The sequence below is a fragment of the Periplaneta americana genome, chromosome 10 (genome assembly GCF_040183065.1).
Source record: "Periplaneta americana isolate PAMFEO1 chromosome 10, P.americana_PAMFEO1_priV1, whole genome shotgun sequence".
In the NCBI taxonomy this organism is placed as follows: domain Eukaryota; kingdom Metazoa; phylum Arthropoda; class Insecta; order Blattodea; family Blattidae; genus Periplaneta; species Periplaneta americana.
The window spans coordinates 32,245,385-32,267,753 of NC_091126.1; the positions used below are offsets into that span (position 1 = coordinate 32,245,385).

At 34.4% G+C, this 22,369-nt stretch overlaps 1 protein-coding gene across 12 annotated transcripts in view; it reads right to left on the bottom strand.

The window, feature by feature from the left end:
- Positions 1–2,001: 2,001 nt before the first annotated feature.
- Positions 2,002–22,369, bottom strand: part of LOC138707552 (zinc finger protein 239-like) — a 50,029-nt gene continuing 29,661 nt past the window's right edge. For 5 of the 12 annotated variants that reach the window (XM_069837106.1, XM_069837107.1, XM_069837109.1 and 2 more), the window contains 3 exons: positions 17,926–18,040; positions 6,583–6,719; positions 2,002–4,021 (listed from right to left, as the gene is read on the bottom strand). In XM_069837106.1, the coding sequence (XP_069693207.1) occupies positions 3,400–4,021; positions 6,583–6,719; positions 17,926–18,040 (874 nt within the window). In that variant the 3' untranslated portion in view covers positions 2,002–3,399. Of the gene's footprint in view, positions 4,022–6,582; positions 6,720–13,040; positions 13,155–17,925; positions 18,041–18,919; positions 19,020–22,369 lie in introns of all 12 variants that reach the window. The other 7 variants (XR_011334269.1, XR_011334271.1, XR_011334273.1 and 4 more) reach the window with 4 other exon arrangements.

Consider the following 22,369-nt stretch of genomic DNA (forward strand, 5'->3'; position numbering starts at 1 on the left):
ACCTGAAGGTTGAATGTCCATTTGTGTTGGAGATGGTACAGCTTACAGCAAAATCACCAGATGAAGGTAAATATAATTCTGTAGATAATAGTTAACTTCTCTGACAATATAATTTTTTCTTTGAAATGAAATGCCATTTTATTTGTAATCTTCTTCAACGTAATACAAATTAAGAACACATAGGTATATAATCAAATGCTTTGATTTCGAATTCAGTGTCATTTATTGTTGATATTAAATTAAGATTCATATACTTACTTACTTACTTATAGCTTTTAAGGAACCCACAGGTTTATTTCCACCCACACATAAGCCCGCCATTGGTCCCTAACCTGTGCAAGATTAATCCAGTCTCTATCATCACATCCCACCTCTCTCAAATCCATTTTAATATTATTCTCTCATCTATGTCTCGGTCTTCCCAAAGATCTTTTTCCCTCTGGTCTCCCAACTAACACTCTATATGCATTTCTGCATTCGCTCATATGTGCTATATGTCCTGCCCATCTCTAACATCTGGATTTAATGTTCCTAATTATGTCAGGTGAAGAATACAATGCGTGCAGTTCTCTGTTGTGTAACTTTCTCCATTCTCCTGTAACTGCATCCCTCTTAGCTCCAAATATTTTCCTAAGAACCTTATTCTCAAAGACCCTTAATCTCTGTTCCTCTCTCAAAGTGAGAGTCCAAGTTTCACAACCATAGAGAACAACCAGTAATGTAACTGTTTTATAAATTCTAATTTTCAGATTTTTGACAGAAGATCCATATATTTTTACTAAAATTTATTACATTTCATACCTACCATTCCCGAATAAATTGACTCAGAGATACTGATTATGAATAAAATTCGTCCAATAGCTTAGGGGAGTAGTTATCTACAATGCAACAGACAGGTGGCACACATGTGTATTTAGTTGAAAATTTAGGAAAGAGTTCTTTCCAGCACTAAAAACACTACAGTAATCCTTTTATACTTTCTATAATGAGAAACATGAATATATCCAAGAACCTTACGTTCCAACAAAGTTAAAAAAGCAACCCCAACTATAACAAAAATAACTAATAAAATAAAAATAATAAATAAACCAAAAACCTCCTTAAACATAAATACTATCTATAGAATAAATCTATATTCAAAGTTTCTAAATCCATTGCACTTATCTGCCAAAATAGTAAAAAATTAATAATAATCATAAAACAAGTTATAAATTCCAAGAAACAAGTTATGGAGAACTGTATCATACTTAATTTACCATTGCACATGCATCAATCCAAACATTATATCATGGCAGCTCTGTTTGTTATATGTCGAAAGAAATTTTGTTGCCCATAATACTTATACCGCCATTTTTGCATACTTTTAAATTCAATTATTTAACGATAGTGTATCAATTGCTACGTTATTTTGTATTAATGGTACTGATGATACAGAAATCATATTTCAGTAAGAGAAATCTGATGATTCGCCATGAGATTACCTGACATTTGCCTTACATTTGGAAAGACCGTCAGAAATAATCCAAGTATTCAGAGCAGATGGGCTCTAACCCACATTCAAGTGCAGCCTCAGGGCAAGAGTGTCGCACAATTTTTGCAATAAACCACACCAGCAGACTTTCTCCCTGTTCACGTTAAGTCTTACTTGATGCAGTCAGCATGAAACACAAAATTCCACCTGGCAGAAATATTGGTAACAAATGTAAATCAGTCTTCACCATTCAAATGACCCGAAATTATAATTCCGAGAAAAATAATTTTAGCATATTGTCATTTTCAATTAAGGTGAGTACTGTAAATCACTGCTCAGAGAACTGAATTCTGTGAAAAAAACACAACTTATATACTCTTCAATCATACATTTATTTTATAAATTTAGTGCACTGAACACAGAATATATTCATAAATATAATTTCGTTCCAATCCACAGTAACTTTCAATCTTAGAGAATTTTTTATGTAAAACGTACCTTCAATACCAATAAAATAAAAATTATTGGTATTAGTTAATCATAATTACACACTTTTACATAAAGTTTTTTTTTTTTTTTCGTTTGACGACTGTTGAGCATTTGAAGAAAAACATATTTTCTTTTTTGTTATTTAAATATTCCACAAATGAACAAGAAATATTTTCATCGCAAATGAAAACATGTCACGTTTAAATTTTCTTGATAGGATATACAAACAGTAAACTCCCAATTACCTGAGGTAATAAAGGTCATAAGTTACACGAATTTTCGAGATAAAAAGAAGATAATTCTGGGAAGATGCGTTAAAACACATCCATTTAATTCAATGCTTCATGAAAAAACCAGACTTTTTCGGAAATTATTACACAGGTGACAGTAATTATTTTCTGTTCATTTTTTTACACCATATATTTTCAGGTTCAAAGGCTGTTATTCTTTTCTTCAGTTTTACGATTTGAAGGGACACCCCAATTATTACAATTCCATACAAATCCTCCAGTTCCGCCTTGTTTTCCTTGATATCGTCGAGAATTTATACCCCTATTCCAAAATCCACCATCAGATTAGTATATGATTATTAACTTTCCAACCTCGGAATTACAATGAATATGGAATTATAAGTAAATTGTTACAATGAATATGCAATTATAAATAAATTGTTATAGAAACCTGTCATGAGCTGAACACAGAAGGCGCATCATATCCTCACAAGAGCAGTTTGCATTCCAAGCTAAAAAAAAATGCATTAATAACCCGAAAATTGAATAATTTGCTCACAAATAATTGGGTGATTCCCGTAGCAATATCACAATTAATAACTTGAAAAGAGTATTACTCAAAGCAGATACGCATTAAAAATTCACACGTCATTTTGGAATCAAGAAAAACACATTCATAAATGCATTATGTAAACTTCAAATCAACTTAGAGCACATGTAATATAAAATTAGAAGTATTACATTTAATCATTATGCAGTAAAATATAAATTCTTCATCAACTAACTTTTATAATACTTGTGTTATCATTCTTTCTTTGGCAATGTAAAGAAATATATACTTTGGTAGCCAGTTACCACAGCTGGAAGAGCAACTGCCTATGGACTGGAAGGTCCGAAATTCAAATCGTGGGTTGTTGTGGGATTTTTGTCATTGCCAAAACTTCCAGAATGACACTCAGTCTCATGTTTGAGTACAGGATCTATCATGGGGGTAAAAATGGTCAGTGTGATGCCAGTACCACCATCCCATTCTAATGCTGAGGTTCTTAAAATATGCTGCTCTACCTCCACATCCCCATGCACCTTCATAGCGTCTAAAGGGACACATATACCTTACTTTACTTATTACATTCAAAATTAAGTATTGTAAGACATCAACACAACGTTATCTATAATAATTAACGAGAGTTAGCCTTCTCTAATAAATATCTACTTTGATATATCTTTAACTACAGCAGTCTTGGTCATCTTCTTGGCATGTACCATAGAATGTTTCATCAACTTCCATCGCTGAGCAAATCTCTTTCCGCAAAGTTCACAAGCGTGAGGTTTCTCTCCAGTGTGTACCACCATATGTACATTTAAGTCTCCTCTTTTAATAAATCCTTTCCCACATACACCACACACGTGCGGTTTTAAACCCGTGTGTATTAATTTGTGAGTTTTTAGGTCGCCATGTTGGTAAAAGCCTTGCCCACAAGTCTCGCATATGTGCCTCTTTTTTTCTCCCGTGTGTATGTATTCATGTGCCTTCAAATTGTGTAGTGACGTGTAAGCTTTACCACATACTCCACATACATGTGGTTTTTCCCCGGTATGAACTATAGTGTGCGTCTTTAGATTACTGAGCTGCGTGAAACCCTTTCCGCACTCGGAACACACGTGAGGTTTAATTCCCGTATGAACCAACATGTGCTGCTTTAAATTGCTCCTCAAAAGAAATCCTTTGCCACAGACGTCACACACGTGTGGTTTGTCACTGTGGTGAGACAGTGGAATTGCTGATGGTCCAGGGCTTGGAGACTCTGTGGCCTGAGTAGTTTGATCAAATCTAGAAACGAAGTAAATATTTCACTTTTACATTAATCAACACTTTCATGATATTATCAATAAAACACATGCAAATAATGTTCTTACGTTACACAGAGTGAACAGAACTGTACTGTATCGTTTTTTGATCCGAATAAAAGTAACTTTTCGTTCTGCAAAGGAATTCAAAATGTTACATTTGTTCGGATCAAATTCCTGCACATTTCAAGGACAAAATTAAAATTATTTCAATCATTTGCTAACATAATACACTGCTCTCTGAAACTGACAGAACATATTGGTAATTAAGTCAATTGGCTTTCCCAAAATAAAATATGAAATGTTTCACATAAAGTAATTTTTTTCACGAAAAGGAACCAAAAATAAGCAAAATTGTATTAAACTTATTTGTTTGAAATATCTCAAAGAATAATCCACTGAAATTAATGATATTACTTACGGTTCATGCGTACGTTTTACATACACATACATACATACATACTTTTATTTAATTTTTAGTTCGTTAATTAATGATGCTATATGAAGGGTTCAGAACCATAGTGGCCCAAGCGCCATTTACTAAAACCGTAGAAAACAATGGTTAAAATGAAGTTATTACCATAATTCAATGGAAACGTATAGCAAGTAATATAAAGTATACACATTAAAACTAAATGATATGTCAATCTTCATTAAACTATAGTATTCACTTAACTTTAACCCTTCCTTTCTCCGTGTTTAATAAATGGCACTTGGCCCACTATGGCTCTGAACACTTCATATCAACTACTTGGCTATTGAACACAATGAAATTGGTGCCAGTGGGACAAGGCCTAGAATTCACCATAGATTACCTGACATGCTCCTTACAGTTAGGGAAAATATTGGAAAAAATTATCTCAAGCGGGAATTGAACCCACAACTCCGGATCAGTTACCAAATGAGCCTGCCACCTGTACTATACGAGTAACGCGCGCGCGCGAGCGCGTGTTTTTAATTGGTTACTTTACTATGCTTTATCAAGTGCTATGGTTATCTAGCATCTGAGTGAAATGAAGGTGATAATGCCAAGGAAATAAGTTCAGGGTCCAGCGCCGAAAATTACCCAGCATTTGCTCTTAATGTGTTGAGGGAAAACCCCGGAAAACCTCAACCAGGTAACTTGTCCCAAGTAGGGTTTGAACCCAGACCCGTTCATTTCACAGTCTGGCATGCTGTTACTCCACGCCAGTGGACTCACACAGTTATTAATTAACCTTGATTCATTCTTTATTTTATACTTCACACAAGAATCTGCTAACTAGTTTGAGAGAAAATTAAACCTATTTTGTTACCCAAAATCATATCGTTTTTATTTCTTCTGCTAACAGTACACAGACCTACTTTCGTAAGAGTGCTAAAAAAATTTAATTACAGTACAACCTCGATTATCCATTATAATGAAGGGGACAAGAGGAACAGTTAATCGAAAAAAACTTATAATCCGTTCTATTTGTTCTCACGTTATTTTTATGTTCTTTTAAATAAGTCTGTCACTTTTTTCTGAACTTCACTGCCAGCAATTTTTTTCCGATCTCCGTTATAATTCTCCAAAGTAAAAGAATGTGCGGTAATGAAGTGTCATCATATTGCTCCAAAAAACTCATGAGAGTATCAGCTGATTCAAGTGCAATTTGCATTGGAACAAGCGATTCAGGCACTATTTCTTCTTCTCCTCCACTGTCGTCATTGTCACATTTGTAACCTCACATGCAGGGTCAGCAATAATGTTATCATCACTTTTTATTTCGTGTCTGGGAAGCACAAAATCTATATCCTGTCACTGATTAATGTTTTCTTCAACCATATCAAGAACTGGTTATTTTGCTTCACCAACTTTTTAATGTTTCCATTAATATTCTTCCACTGTTGGCATTATCTTCAAACCCTTGAACTTCATCTACAAGTTCCTTAATGCCAAAGTCATTTCCCTTGTATTGGAATGTGAGGTGAGTGAGGATGTGAACTGCTTGAATGGTAACAGAGTGCGCTAAAGGAAATAGTAGTTGTACATGCTTCAATTTGAACTCCTTCCCCCCGGCGTGGCTAATACCACGTTTACCATTCTATGAATGGGTTATTTATGAAAGGGCCTAAGTCTTGAATACTAAATTGTTAGCAGTTTAAGAAAAACTGCTTACTGGCCGAAATTTTTAAATTAAGGCTGAAATAAAAATTGTATCATAAATTCTACTAAGCATTATAGAGTGTGAAACTTAGTCCTCTTCATATCTAAATCGATGTACCTACACCCAAAGAGCAGTATTACATTACAAACCCATTTTCACAAAATTAGTGACTTAGGCACTTTCATAAATAACCCATTCATATAGTAGTCTCGTCTCTTGCTAGACCCTTGATATTCAAACGTGCAGATAGAAATTTAGTGGGGTTTTCGTGATTAATTAGAGAGGAAAATGCAGGAATACCTTCAGATAATCCAAAGATCGGTTAATTGGGAGAGAGATAATCGAGATTCTACTGTACACTAGCATGCTAAAATCTACTATATTTAGGATAAAAACGAAAGAACATAACACTAACTTTGGTATTCCAACATTGGTACGATGATTGCTGATATTGTGACTAGCTGCTTCAGCTTTCATTTCACCTTTTGAATTTATAAATTGAAAAGTATTATCACTTCTATTGCTTTGACTCGATATTTCATCAGCTTCCTCCTAAAAGAAAAATGTAATAAATAACTTACAAGCTATAATGCGTACTTTCTAGATTGGATGTATTGTTAAATTATACAACAAACTTTAGATTTAACATCTTAAAACAATTATGTTACTGGTTATACGAAATGTTATAATTTCTTATGCATGGCAAATTTTAAAATATAATTCCTTTAGCAGAAAAGTTAGGTGCACGGTATGTTTGGAAAATCTCGTCCAAGAACAGAACTTGCATGAGAGAAGACATAATTCCACTTAGTTCAAATATAGAAATCAACACTCCATGATCACTTGTTATAGGGATATCGTGTTAGTCTCGGTCAAATAGTGTGCATTGTCGAAAAACATGAGAAATTGTTAATAATATATGGCATTATTTGTCTATTGCAGTGTGCAGGACATCTGTCTACATAGTCTCACAGTGATACTGAAATGGCTAAATTAAATGCTTGTCACAGTACTCTGCTATACACCACTTCATCATGATGCTACTGCTTAAAATGAACTTGTGTTAAAAACTGCAAATGCTTTAATACAAATTGCGAGTTAGTGGGTAGGTTCCTTATTCTCATTCTATATTATATCTTTTTCCATTATATCACATCTTATTCTTCTTGGATGATATTTTTCAAACATTCTATACCATGTAAGTTTCATTCAGTTCTGCTTTTAAATACGTAATTATTCTTAAAAAATTTATTTAAGAAAACGTTTTTATGAAACGAAGACAGACCAAATATATTTAGAACAAGAAATAAAAAATAACAGGATGTCTCGTGTTCATTTCTTATAAATATGTGTTATATTTTGTAATTTCTAAGATCATTATTTTTCACTACAGTGTAACTGCTGCAGTTCAGAATATAGTACGATCATGTTAAATGTAAATTGTGTATTGTAAATAAAATATTTCAAGAGATGTAGTGCATAGGTTTTACTGGACTTTCTAAAAAAATTATAGGTAATATAAAAAATGCTCTAATTTTCAGATATCTAAGGAATGAAGTACAAGGATACCTAAGGAATGAAGTGAAATTTTGTACCTCTACCTACGTCGATTTTCACACAATTATCGCAAATACTATCTCTTGCAATGATATACTACATACTATAAATTAATTTCTTACTTCAAAATTTATCCTGATATATTGACTTATTTTTTTATGTAATTAATTTTTCAATAATTCGTACAATTTAAAGTGCAACTAATGCAACTTAACTCCTTATTAAAATTTTCGCAAATCGAAGCACAATTGTAATTTCCAACTTTTACACACTGAAAGGACTAAAGTCACCCATTTTTATGCTTACTATTTGCTTATAAAGAGACATAGTACCGGTATATTAAATTCTAATTAAAATTAGAACTAGAGTACCAATATTATAAGAGAAACTAATTATGTAAGGAAATATTTATTTTTGTCGTAATTCATACAGTGGTCACAAATGACATTGAGAACTCAATTAATAGTGAACATGGTCATGTTCAAAAACTGATAAAGTATTCCTTTAAATTTAGTTCTCTTTTCCTACTTTAGGCTAACTCAAAACTGTGTTACTTGTGACAATGTCAAGTAGAATATCACAATCAAATTATGTGTTAATGTAAATTAAGTTGTGAACCATTGTTAGTGATATGAATGTGATGGCAGTTACGGTTTTAATTCTGTTAATTTTAGTGGGACATGATTTCATGTGTTAAAATATTGACATTGCTTGTAGCAACTATTAACTTGCAACAATACCTCAATAATCATGGAAGACAAGCTTTTAAATTAAGGATACCAGAATTTTTGCCTGAAATCCAGGGACACTAGTCAGCATCTACGATCATTACAATACTGTTACTGTTATTGTTTGTGCTCGTATTGTTGTTCTCGCTATTATTATTATTATTAATTATTATTATTATTATTATTATTATTATCAAATTACATTAAATTACAATAAGATTGAAACACAACAATATAGCTGTTGTAACATAATATCACATACATTTTTCTGATAAGTGAATCCTTTTTAATAATTATGTCTTGTCTAGAAGCAAGCTTTGTTGTAAATTCCTGACGCGTCATGGGAAAGTTTGTGATGACAATCAACATGGATTCGATTGTTTTTACACATATTCATAGCTGAGAAAACCAATTGCTTCCAATTTCGTCCAGGAACACGTGAACTTTGGTTCACAGAACTTCTTCACTAGGCCAGATGTGCAGTCCATGGACTTGAAACTCTGATGGTGTTAGGGTACGGAATGCAAAACTACATTCTTGTAGTGCAACTGTCATGTAAGTCTTATCTGGAATAACACTTTTGAAATAAGTGGACAATTTAGAGCGCAGCTTTTTATATATATTTTATATCTTTTTGTTGCCACGTATTCGATAATAGAATTCTTCTGCCACTGATGACATTTTTAACATTACATACACAAAGGTTACACAGTAGAAAACTCGCCTTGTTTAGTGTGCGTAATAATGATATAAATCACTCTTAATGTCTCTGATGTTAACAATTTAATAATAATGCAACAAAATCACGTTTGAATGCAAGAATACTTTGGAAGTTTATTTAAAACTGGGGACATTCTGGGGACAGATTTCAGCCGGGGACAAAAGTATGAATTCGGGGAAGTCCCTAGGAAATAGAGACGTCTGATAACCTTACTTTAAGTGTCACTGCAAGAATAATCAATCATAACTATTGGTCGACATGATCACTGAATGGGTTCTTTACATCCAAAGCCACCTTTAGAGGACACACCATGTTCAAGCCTTGCATTTTATCTTCCGCATCATGCAATTTTATCTTGCAACTCGCAATATTTTCCTTCAAGTGAATTGAGTAACTTTACCTTTGTAAGTAACATTGCCATCTGTTATGGTATTGAGTATCAGAGCTAAGAATACGTCATCAAGTATGATAATAGCGTAATAAGTAAAAAAAAAAAAAAAAAATCATGAAAATGTAGCCATCAATGCCAGGCTGGTTTAAACTGCTAGTGTGAATGAGATCATACATATTGTTCATGAAAAGTATATTGATTTTAGGTCCATAGGTGACTGTCGTCAAAAACACCATTTTATTAATAAAGAAGTGCTTCATCTTCCAATAGAATGTTGTGTGCAGCCCATACGCACATAAATCAATATTGATAGCTTAAAACAGTCTGCACTACATGAGAAGTGGTTGAGTACAATTCAAGACTGTCACGTACTTGTGCAACTCTCATTTTTTGTGATCAACATGATCTTCCCAATGTTTCCTACTGCTGGTGTTCACACACGCCATGGATTACTTGCAATGATGTAAGCTATAGTCATTATACTCCATTTTTGGAATATAATAATTCGGTCAGCATGAACATTAACACTTGAATGATAATGTTCAGAAGCGTGAACCACACAATGTTTGTGTTCATCACAAGCTTCACTGTGACAGATACCCAGAGTTAATAATACAGAGTGGGTACTAAATCCCTCCTGCGAACACCAAGACGTGATAATAGTACATTATGCAACGAGCCTATAATGGTAGTAATTAAGACGCGAGTATGTTTGTTTATGAAACGAGCACCAGCGAGTTTCATAATTTTCATACGAGCATCTTAATTACCATTATAGGCAAGTTTCATACGACTTTTTATGCTCGACCATATTTCAAACTTGAAATTATTCATAAGTATTCATGTTATGGTTATGTAAGTGAGGAGCGGAACTGACCTGAATTGTGAGATGTGCGCAGACGCGAAAGTATTGATTTTTTCCGAGGCACGAATGTCATTGACCTTGATAAAATCTAGAGAATAACATGAAGATTAGTCTTTCTATAACCTGGAAATTGATTTAGAATTGAAAAAACAAGATAACGAATTGAATTTATTTGAATATTATTTACAATTAACGCTAATTATTATAGTAACAGAATATAATCTTCTGCGATAGCATTGGATTTCCAGCCTCCATGACTTTTTGCTAATTGTCTTTCGATTGCATATCCGAGAATAATAGATACTTGCGGTTTTATAATGGTACAATGGTGATTTCTCATTGGCTGAACAACTGAATTTTAATGAATAGGTGTACTTTAATGAGGTGCATTAAAGGGCTACTATCAGGTGTATAATTACTACATTTCGGCATGGTCGAGCATAAAATATATAAACGTAGCGGTCATGAAATTGAAGATACGAAATATCATACTAGTATTAATATTTATGAAGACAATGAGATCAATGTCCAGCAGGTGAGTATCATCCAGAGCAGAATGCAACAGAATGATCTAGTGAAACATGCAACAACACAGGTACTCTACATGCAAAAATGAAATGCAATATGGTAAGCTATCAAAATGCTCACCCTTCATCTCCAGATATGTTCTGAACCCACACATAATGCTTGGTGGGACGAAAGAGGAATTTTGAAGATCAGTAATGTCAATAAAGACATTGGGATGTAAAACTAAAGCTTAAGCTGTGGAAATGGCAATGTTACTTACAAAAGTAAAAATTGCTCGATTTACTTGAAGAAAAAATGTTGCAAATTGAGAGGTAAAATCCTACATTACTTGCACATGAAATGACATGGTTCATTATGTCATGATGTCTGTAGGCGGTATTTAGTATCAATTCGCAATATTTCTAAGGCATGTATTTATGATTATTACTGACTTATCACATCAAACACATTAAAATATCATCATTAATATAACAAATGAGAAACTTATTTCTCCATTAGATTAAAAAATTAACATCACAGTATATATTATCTTGCATATGTTTTCTATTACTTATTAGGATAATTATTTTTATTTTTGGAATAAATATTTTCACTTCACTTCACGACCAAATTTGTAATGCAATTGAGTTTAACTAATAACATACGTCCATCAGAAAATCAGAACAGTATTAATATCCCTTTCGCCAACTTCAATGTTTACGCCATAATTTGTAGAGCCTATACTATATTTCACTGCACAGTCTGACAAGCGGACTAAAGCAGAGTCCTGACATTTTATAATTCCACACCGATTTTAATCCGTTTTATTTAGAAGTTATTTTTCCTTCCTTGTTATATCAACGTTAAAAACATGCAATGCAATGTTTAATTTATAGCTTGGCACGTGCATTGCTGCAAATTTTTTATCTGGTATTTATTTCTTATAACTTAAGAAGAACTATTACATTCATGGTCGGCCTGGGTAGCGTAGTCAGTATAGCGCTGGTCTTCTGTGCTCGGGGTTGTGGGTTCGATCCCGGCCCAGGTCGATGGCATTTAAGTGTGCTTAAATATGACAGGCTCATGTCAGTAGATTTACTGGCATGTAAAAGAACTCCTGTGGGACAAAATTCCGGCACACTGGCGACACTGATATAACCTCGGCAGTTGCGAGCGTCGTTAAATAAACCATATTAATTCATATTATGAAATTACAATATAATTAAGAGGTTCAATTATGAAAAATTGACACTGGAAAAATTGGTTCTGATTAATTTTCTCTGCCATATTCCGCAGTTTACAGATGTCAATTCCCATTTTTTTTACAACAAGGGTTGTAAATACTGCCCATAATTTTATCCAGGTAAACCGCTAATTAGAATTCAATTTATATTAGCTGACTTGCTCACTTTGGACATCGTAAAAATTAATGTACTTATTTTTGCTCCACTCTAAAGTAAAAGCGAATCAAGTCCTCATTTTACTCTACACATCAGCATATTTTGGTTTCCATATTTTCTTTTCGCAATGTTTTATTCTTTGCAACATTCACTAGTCCATTCAAATAAGTTACAGTCGCAAGTTAGTCAAACTGCGTCCAATGCCATGGTAATATGACCATTCTTCATTTGAATACAGTCGCCAGTTAGTCAAACTGCATCCACAGCCATGGTAATATGACCATTCTTCATTTGAACAATGTTGAAAAATTAGTGACAAAAATGCTGTAACTCACCATCACTTGTGACCATTGTACTAGGTAACTCCCCATACCCATGCACCTCAACTCTATGTTCATTACATAACGAGCTAAAACTGTACTGGTACTTGAAATTTATACGTAGAGTAGTGTTTCCTTCCTACCCCACCTTCAATCCACAGATTCACTGATTGTGAACATGCAATACATGCATATGATCCCACTGCCTCATTTCCAATAAACAGATGCTAGAAGCTATCAATAATTACTGAACTTAAATTTATAATCTACAGAAAGAAGAAAATCAAATGCAGACATATTATTCCATGTCACCAGGTTTCTCTCTGAACTGTTAAATATAAATCTTAGAAACTACAAAAATAAAATAAAAATTCAATTACAAACCTGGGTGAACTAGGCCTAATGCTGGTCTCTGGTTGGGAACCAAGGAATTTATTTAATCTCGTCTAGATCAGTCTAGATGATGGAGCATTAATATTTTAAATTTTGGGCCCTCTGCTGGGAACAGAAATCAACACTGATAATAATGTTCTAGGAAAAAATTAAAGTTATTCAACAGAAATCTGACTCAACCAAACAATTAAGCACAGCAACATACACGGTTTTCTTTTTAATTCCAAATGCTTTGAACACAAAAATCCAAAATAACCAATAATTAATTGATGTATTACTATTATAACATAATGCACTGTTGTGTCAATAATTGTGGCTAAAATTCAAGATAGCTGTGATGGTCACATGAAACAGGACTTAAGACTCACACAAAATACCAAATCCATATGCTAAACATTCAGTGAGTTATTTCACAGCAATAAGACAAGAGCATTAACAACCATGCAAATGGTAATTGCGATATATTTAATTAGCTAAGCGAGGCTGATGCAGGAATATTAGATTGTTTAACAGCTGACAGTGGTTATTACAAAGGTAATCATCCTCGGTGGTCTAGCAATATCATAGTTTTCACTGGATCCAATGTTCACAGGTTCATATGTAGTATTGGACAGTGACAAAAATCTTCAGTACTGCTTCCTTTCATTCAATTGGGAAATACAGCCACGCACCCAGTGTCATTGGTTTATAACATTAAAGAGAATTCTGTTTCTGAATGAAGAAGTTTTCTGGCAAATTTATCAGTAGCCATTTCTCGTTCAAATATTACACTTTGCATTGGAAGTTGTTTCTTCATTCTCCCAGTGTTCGAATAAGAAAAACGGAAATCAGACATAGCATTATAACAAAGGTTCTAAAGATTTCTACAATATGTTACAAATTTTCGGGAAATGAGAAAGTGTGCTAATGTTGTTAGGCATTCTTGAAGCCAATAGGGTGGGTGACATACCCCTTTATCTAAAAGTTACGAAGTTCAGTAAGAGCAGTTTCAGATAACAACCACACACTGGTATTCATTCATCACCAACTGATTGAGGTTGTGTGCACCTCTCTCTCAAAAAAATACTTTCAGAAAGGTGACACATGCTTCCCATTATTCAATTTAAGTACCATTCAGCAGGGTGCGAATGATATTACCACAGATAGTTTACTCTAATTATTATTCAAAAGACATATCTAAATAGAATCATTTAATACAGAGCAAACAGGGATGCCAGGTTTCCCGTATTTTATGGGTTCTCCTGTATTTTACCCACCAGTCTCCCGTCTCACATATTTGATAATATTTTCTCCCATAATTTCTTCTTCTTCTTCTTCCCATCACGTATTAAGTCTGGTGGCCTGTTACAGTCTCACTCCATCGTTTCAGCAGACTTTATTTATTTATCTATTTATTTATTTAAGTGGTAAATATGAATAGTGCTATAACTGCTATGAAAGTTACTCTAATTACTAATTTTTAAGTGTAATCTACAATGACAAATTCTCATTAATTTTCAACCTGTTTTGTTAAGGAAAATTTCAATTGTAAAAGTTTCTGAATGAATACAAAGCAAGTGGTAAGTATTAATAGTGCTATGAGATTCATTTTAAATTACTTTTGAGTACAGTTATACTGTATTTAACATTCTCTTAAAGGTAAAACATGTCGATAATGTCTTGAAGGAACGATTTTGGCAATTATTTCCAAAATATCCCGTATTTTCACTTTGAAAAAATGGCAACCCTAGAACCAAATAAGATGAATTTTCATTTTATACATTGCACACAAACAACATTCTCTATATCCCAAAATTAATACGTCTGAACTTCTCTTAAAATTTACATGGTTTAAGTAGGCTTTTAGTAGCAATTTGCTACAGGAGTAACATTTGCTACATAAAATAGCTATATCTACAAAAACTGCATTTAAAATGAGTGAATGTTAAAATATACTACTCTGCTTTGATACACTCATTAGTAACAAATGGATTTATGATAAGAGATGCTAATTCTATAGCAATGAGAAGTTCTTTGCTAAAGGTAATGAATATGTGTGGCTTAACCTGGAAATTATTTAGACTAAGTACTGTATTTTTCCACATTGTCCCACACCATGGCATCATGGTCTAAGGCATCTTTTCTAGGACTCGTGTTACGAAATGCACGCTGGTTCGAATCCTCATGGGGGAAGACATTTTTTCACGAAATTTCGGCCAGTGTATGGGACCAGTGCTCACCCAGCATTGTCATGTACTTGAGGAGCTACAATAGGAAGCGAAATCCGGTTGCAAAAGCCAGCTCTAATGGCTTGGGGGATCATCGTGCTAACCACATGATACCTCCATTCTGGTTGGAAGATCATCAACCTCTGTTTCGGCATGTGAACGTGAGGCCAGAAGCCGCCTGGTTGGTCTGGGCCCTTCAAGGGCTGTGGTGCCACGGATTATTATTATTATTATTATTATTATTATTATTATTATTATTATTATTACTATTTTCCCAAATTAAATTATAAATTCCTTTGTCCAATGGCAAGACCATTAACTTTGCCGTTAATCACTCTGACTCTACAAGTGTGCTCACAGATGTTGCTAGTGCCAAGAAGAATAGATCACTTAGTTCGTCAGAGACTATCCAGAGTTCACCACAGGCAGTGGGTCTATGTTGTACTCGTAATGAATGATAATCAGTCTGCGGATTTTGCATATTTGCATCCTCATCTATAAGCAATGCACTGAAGCTGTAGTTCATTTTACAGTCATAGGCCTTGCTGTCAGAGTACTAGGGGAAAGAAACTACGTAACACCACACAATAATGACGATAAGCAATGGTGGGACCAGTAGGGGAAACAAATCTGCCACCCAGAAAACTACCAGCAAGCACTGTCTTTGTCCATCATAAATTGCATTTGCAGCAGCCGGGATTCGAACTTGAGTTTCCAGCGTGGAAAAGTATGATCGGGGAAAAAAAAAAAAAAAAATTGTAGAAAATTGTAAAAATTGTAGAAAATTACTAAATTGTAAAACTATAAAAATTTGTAAAAATTGTAATTGTAATATTGTAAAATGTTGACATGTTCCACATCTTAAAGCTTCATTGCTCATGTAAGATCTATGGAATAAAATAAATGAATGAATGAATGAATGAAACTTGCTGGCACTTCTGATGTGCCGTGTCTCTGACTCAAGAGCTAAGGTTAGTCTCCCATCCGGGCAGCCCTGGTTGAATTCCTGGCCAGGTCGTGATGTAATTTGTGGTGGACAAAGCAGACTTGACAGAGAATTTTCTATAATTTCACCAACACACTCCATCTCCCACTCAGTTGATCTATAACTTGCAGCAGTTAAAAACAGTCAGTCTTGAGGGTAGTATGTGTTTCCAATGCTGATACAGGAAAAAGTTTGGGGCTCTGAACCCCGAGAATCATCAGGTACTCATTCAAGAATAGGACCTGGTTCTCTCAGGGCTTAGGCAGGATGGTCCACCTGTCAGCATTGGATTCATGAATGCCACCCCTACTACCTGTCAGACTTGGAAAATCATCACTTGCACAGGACGCACAATGGGCCAATACAAGTCTAAGTGCAAGGATCCGCCCTAGGTCCAGACCTCAAATAACCAAGCCAAGCCACTTCTGATCCAACTCCCTTTGCAATATAGCACAAGTGAAATGTGTAGGGGCTCAAATGTGCTGCAGCCACATTATTCTCATTTTCACAAGGGGTATACATTCTCGAACAGTGGTTCCAAAAACACCTGATAAAATCCGCCAATGATATGGGGTGGTAACAAGATCCAATTACACTGTTGTTAACAATACCCACTCAAATGTCTATACTGAAGTGCTTCTGATAACTATGAACAAAACTGGCATGTGAGTTTTCTCTGGATCACACATAAGTACTGTAACTACTGAAAATACCTTCCTGCTTGAAGACGACCTTATCTGTGAACAGAATCACTGTGGGAAATGCAGGTTCTGTCATGCAAGGATTAAAAAATAATTCGGTAAATTCCACACAACAAAGGTAAATAATTTGATTATGGTAAGGGTGACAGTCTTCACATTATGTACTATAAGGCATTCCAATCATGACATCGATATCAATAATTGTCTTATTTTTTTATACTTTGTATGCCTCATTTATTTTTGACCTGCTGTTCACATTTTATTATGCTTTTTTCTTTCTTTCTCTATGTTATATATTATGTCTGATTTCTTCTTACTTGTTGTTTACATTTTATTATTATTATCTTATTCAGTTTTGTGTGTAAAATTGTAGTGTACTTTGTAAATTTGTAGTGTTTTTGTAACGCAGTTTTTACTCCTGGTTGAGTGTTAGAGAAGGCCGTATGGCCTTAACTCTGCCAGGTTAAATAAATCATTATTATTATTAATATTATTATTATTATTATTATTATTATTATTATTATTATTATTATTATTATTATTGATATCCTGCTCGCATATGAAAATGCACGTACTTATTAGTTGACGGATTATTTTGGAAATGACACAATTTAAATTCTTTTCCAAGTTCACTTATCCATATGGAGCAACCTCGACCTCTTTCTTTCGGCTTATCTAACACATTAGTTTCGAGGAATACAAACTTGATGTTGCTCTGCTGGATTATAATAATGCGTCAGCTGTTTAAAAGACTGTTAGCACTCAACTGCACCACAGCGAATATATACGCAAAAATGCTTATCTATCCAGATACATGACATTCGAATATTTCTGTAACATATATCTGCACATTAATAAAGTGTGAAAAAGAAACTAAATAATCTGTTAACAAATTACATACGGCATAACTAAACAACAAATTCGCAGTTATAATAATTTTAAAAATATAAAAGTCTAACATTTACAACTACAACAGTACTTACCTCGTGCTTTACAGTGAGAATAACTTCTGGTTCTAGTGGTAATTCATTTTTAATATTATCTCCCATTATAGTCACATAACATATATGCATTGATGTACTATCATTATTAATTGGCCTGCGAAATTAAAGAGACATTGAAAATATATATTAATATATAAAAGATGCACTGAAGTAAGTAGAATCAAAAATTTGAATAGCAAAAAGTTGATTAGTCATTGGATACTGAACTTATCCAATTTTGCAGTGTAGGCTTTCACGGCCAGAGTCTATAGATCTAGATTCATTTTCCGGGCTGAGAGGCCGTGATCTATTGGTTGATTTTATACCAGACGTTTCGTCTGCAACTGCGGCAGACATCTTCAGTTGAGTGATATCCGAGGTCGCAAGACTCTTCTCGGCGTACCTGAGGCAACTGATCCTGTGGCTGGTTGTGCGGGCATATTTATAGTGCGACTAGCGGGTCGAGGCCTGTTGTCGCTGTGGTCCGCTCCGCTTTGTTCGCTGCTCCTGTTCTGGGTTCCGTCCTTTTGTTGTAGTGGCTTCTTATCTGTTCTGTTTAGGACCGGGTACCAACACTTGTTTAGCTTTACGCCTTCTTCCTTGCGATTGAAGTTGTTGTTATGTTTATATATTTCGATCGCCTCTCTATGTAGACGCGGGAAGAAGTGCGTCGTCGTGCTCAAGATGTCCGTGTCCTTGAATCGTATGTTGTGATCGCCCTCTTGATGGGCATGTGCTGCCACAACAGGCCTCGGCCCGCTAGTTGCACTATAAATATGCCCGCACAACCAGCCACAGGCTCAGTTGCCTCAGGTACGCCGAGAAGAGTCTTGCGACCTCGGATACCACTCCACTGAAGATGTCTGCCGCAGTTGCAGACGAAACGTCTGGTATAAAACCAACCAATAGACCACGGCCTCTCAGCCCGGAAAATGAATCTATATCTTTATCCAATTTTGTTAAGAATTAGACAACCAGGTTCAAAAATACATACACCAACTGCTGTAAAATAAAAAGATACGGATTTCACTCAGGAAATTAAGACTTGCTTCATTGGCAGTCGGTCACACTTAACCCAAATAATTTATTTCCTACTTTTTCGACAAATAGCAACCCACTCATAATTTTCCTATTCTTAAATTTAAATTATATTTTCGGAATTAAAAGAAATTTCAAATTTGAATTTCTTATACTTGGACACATTTAACAGTATACGATGTACAAACTCGTTTCAGAAAAGTGCTGCTCATTTTAAATATTGGTCAAAAAGGAATGTTAAATTGGAACAAATTCAAGCACATTTTGTTTCTAAGCAAGGTGTCCTTACCACTAAAAATCCAACATCACCTCAAATTTCTCTTTTAACAAAATTTCGCTATTATCTAATTACCGGGACACGCTTCTAATAATTATCTCAGTACAGTACAAGAAATTATTTTCTTTGCTCATTTTTCTATCTTAATTTCCAGTTCAAACTAGTCCAAGTCCTCAGCAATAATTTTATCGTTAGGTTAATCTCCAAATTACTTATGTTCCTTTTTTTTTAAATTTTATTGCATTTCTCCTCTTCATTTGCCTCCATTTTTTCAATTTGCTTCCTAAGAAGTTATATCGTTGAAATCCACACATAATCATTTCTTTCCTTGAATCAATTTATGTTCTAAAATTGTTTTTTTTCATTACTACATTAGCAAACTTCATCTAATATGACTTCACTATAGATATTGGCACTTCTTTTTTTTTTTTCAACAATTCTGATAGGGCCTAGTTCATTTCATTTTACTGACCTCTATTGTAAATATCACAACAATAATATTCCCACTTTTTTTTTTTCAAAGTATCACATAGACGTCAGAGAGGAATAGTCAAGGCAGTGGTACAGTAACCAAACTTTTTCAAATAGCTTGAAAAATCTGAAACTTCCTCTCAGTTAAACATTTTCTCCAAATACATAGTACAAATATAACATACGTATATATAAACACACGGGTGTCCAATTTATCATGACCATCCAAAATAACTTTATATGCAAGCACCAAATGAAAAATTGCTTCATGCAAAAAAGGTGTACAACTGAAAGGGGGAAATAATACTGATGGGGAGGCAACCTTGTAGCGTTATTTATTAATGAGTTTCGAGTACTAACTTCTTTTTTAAATGACACATTGTGTTTATTATTCAATATTTCAATTAAGCTCGCCAATGGGTATCTGCAATGTAAAAAAATGTTATGTTTTATTTAACGACGCTCGCAACTGCAGACGTTATATCAGCGTCGCCGGATGTGCCGGAATTTTGTCCCGCAGGAGTTCTTTTACATGCCAGTAAATCTACTGACATGAGCCTGTCGCATTTAAGCACACTTAAATGCCATCGACCTGGCCCGGGATCGAACCCACTACCTTGGGCATAGAAAGCCAGCGCTATACCAACTTGCCAACCAGATCGACTCTGCAATGTACTACATATTGTTTGCACCAACTTAAAATTAAACCACTTCCTTTGTACTATGCACAGGAATCATGCCGTCAAGACCCTGGATATCTCCAATATAGCCCTACTATTTATTGTTTACCCAACCACTTCCTCTGTACGTACTATACACTGGTACTTATCATTAGGGCATCAAATAACGTTCCATTTATTAACATTCTGTTTATTAGAATGGCCCAATGTGATACATTTTTGAATAGGTCTTGACGAGCTTACCGGAAATATTGAATAATAAATACAAAGTTCCATTTAAAGAAACGATGTTAGTACTCGTATCTCATAAATAAATAAGGTTACAAGGTTGTCTCCAAATCAGTAAGTATTATTTCCCCCTTTCAGTTGTAGTACACATTTTGTATGAAGCAGTTTCTGATTTGGTGCTTCAGTACAAAATTATTTCAGGTGGTCAAGATAAATGGGACACCCTGTATATTATATATATATATATATATATAAAGCTATAAAATTATGAAGTTCCTAAAACAAACAGATTTGGCAGAAGAAGCATTCCTAGAAACATATAAATTGTGTTGTTTTGTTTCAACAATTCCAATGAGTACATCTACAGTAGAGTGTACCTTCCCTTGCTTGTAATATATAAGGACATTTGTTCGTAACACCCAATGTGAGAATAGACTTTCCACACTTTCCCTGGAAACAATTTCGATTTCGCAACAGACTGGCGAGGATGTGCAGAGTCATATTGATAGAATTCGAGTTTACATGAATCACAATCCAAACTGAACTCCCGTCTATATGGACGAACTCAATAAGGTACTGGTACATTATTTAAATTTACTTGAAAGTAAAAGTTGTAACTTTGATTCTCAAGCAAAATTCTCCTGCAGATATGAATTAAGTTAATAAATCATGTTCAAAACATGACACCAGGTTAGGGTATGCATTAGACAAGAAGAGTCTGAATAATTAAGTAAAAATAAGAATAGTATTTTTATGTAAACCGTTGTTTCATTTTGCAAGCATCCATGTGACAAGATATATGCTACATTGCAGACAAACTTCCGGTATGGCCTCTTGTACCTTCAGGTGGAGATTATTTACGATCAGAAAGTCAGGACAGATAAGAAATAAATGTTTTGTTTATGACAGAATTATACAGCTCATATTTTCCTTGATTCAGAAGAAACGGTTCCACTTCTGACTTGAACTCATACAACATAATACGTTTCCCTTATAATTAACCAAAGAATTCTGTATGGAACAGAATGATCTTGTGATAACCACTCAGATAATTCCAAAGAAATGCCAACGTGCGGGTATGTTAGGCACCTGATTTCACATTATTTACAACGTTAATAGTAACATTAGATGCATTATTGAGCTCTTTGTTGAAGTTTTTAAGCTCAAAGCATCCCTGTGAATGATGAAATGAATGACACGACAGAGAAACATCAGTTGGGTCATCACACTACAATGACAAGAAAGGAAAGCTCTTATAAGGAAACATTCTCATGGGGGAAGATAAAAAAGTTATTTTCTTTTCTTACACCATGTTAATAAAGTCAAAACAAGTGCTTGTACAAATTTTGGCCACTCGAGCACAATTACGAGCGCCATAAAAAATAAGTTTCCCTGGGACCGTTTACAGGAAGAAAACAAAATTTCATAGGAAAAATTTATTTGAATAGAAACAACAACTCTTGAGCTATCTTTCACCATATTCCTCACTGGAATTGAGACATTTGTCATACCATGGGATTGACAGAGAGGTGCAGATAGATGTCACACACTGGCTTCGATCCCAGGCGGCAGACACAGGGATAAAAAAGTTGATCCAAGGTATGAAAAATATGTCAATTCTGGTGGGGAATATGTTGAAGAATAGCTCAACAATTATTATATCTGTTCCAATAAATTTTTCCATGAAATTATGTTGTCTTTCTGTAGCCTAAACAGCCCAGAGAAACTTATTTTTTTACGGCCATCGTAA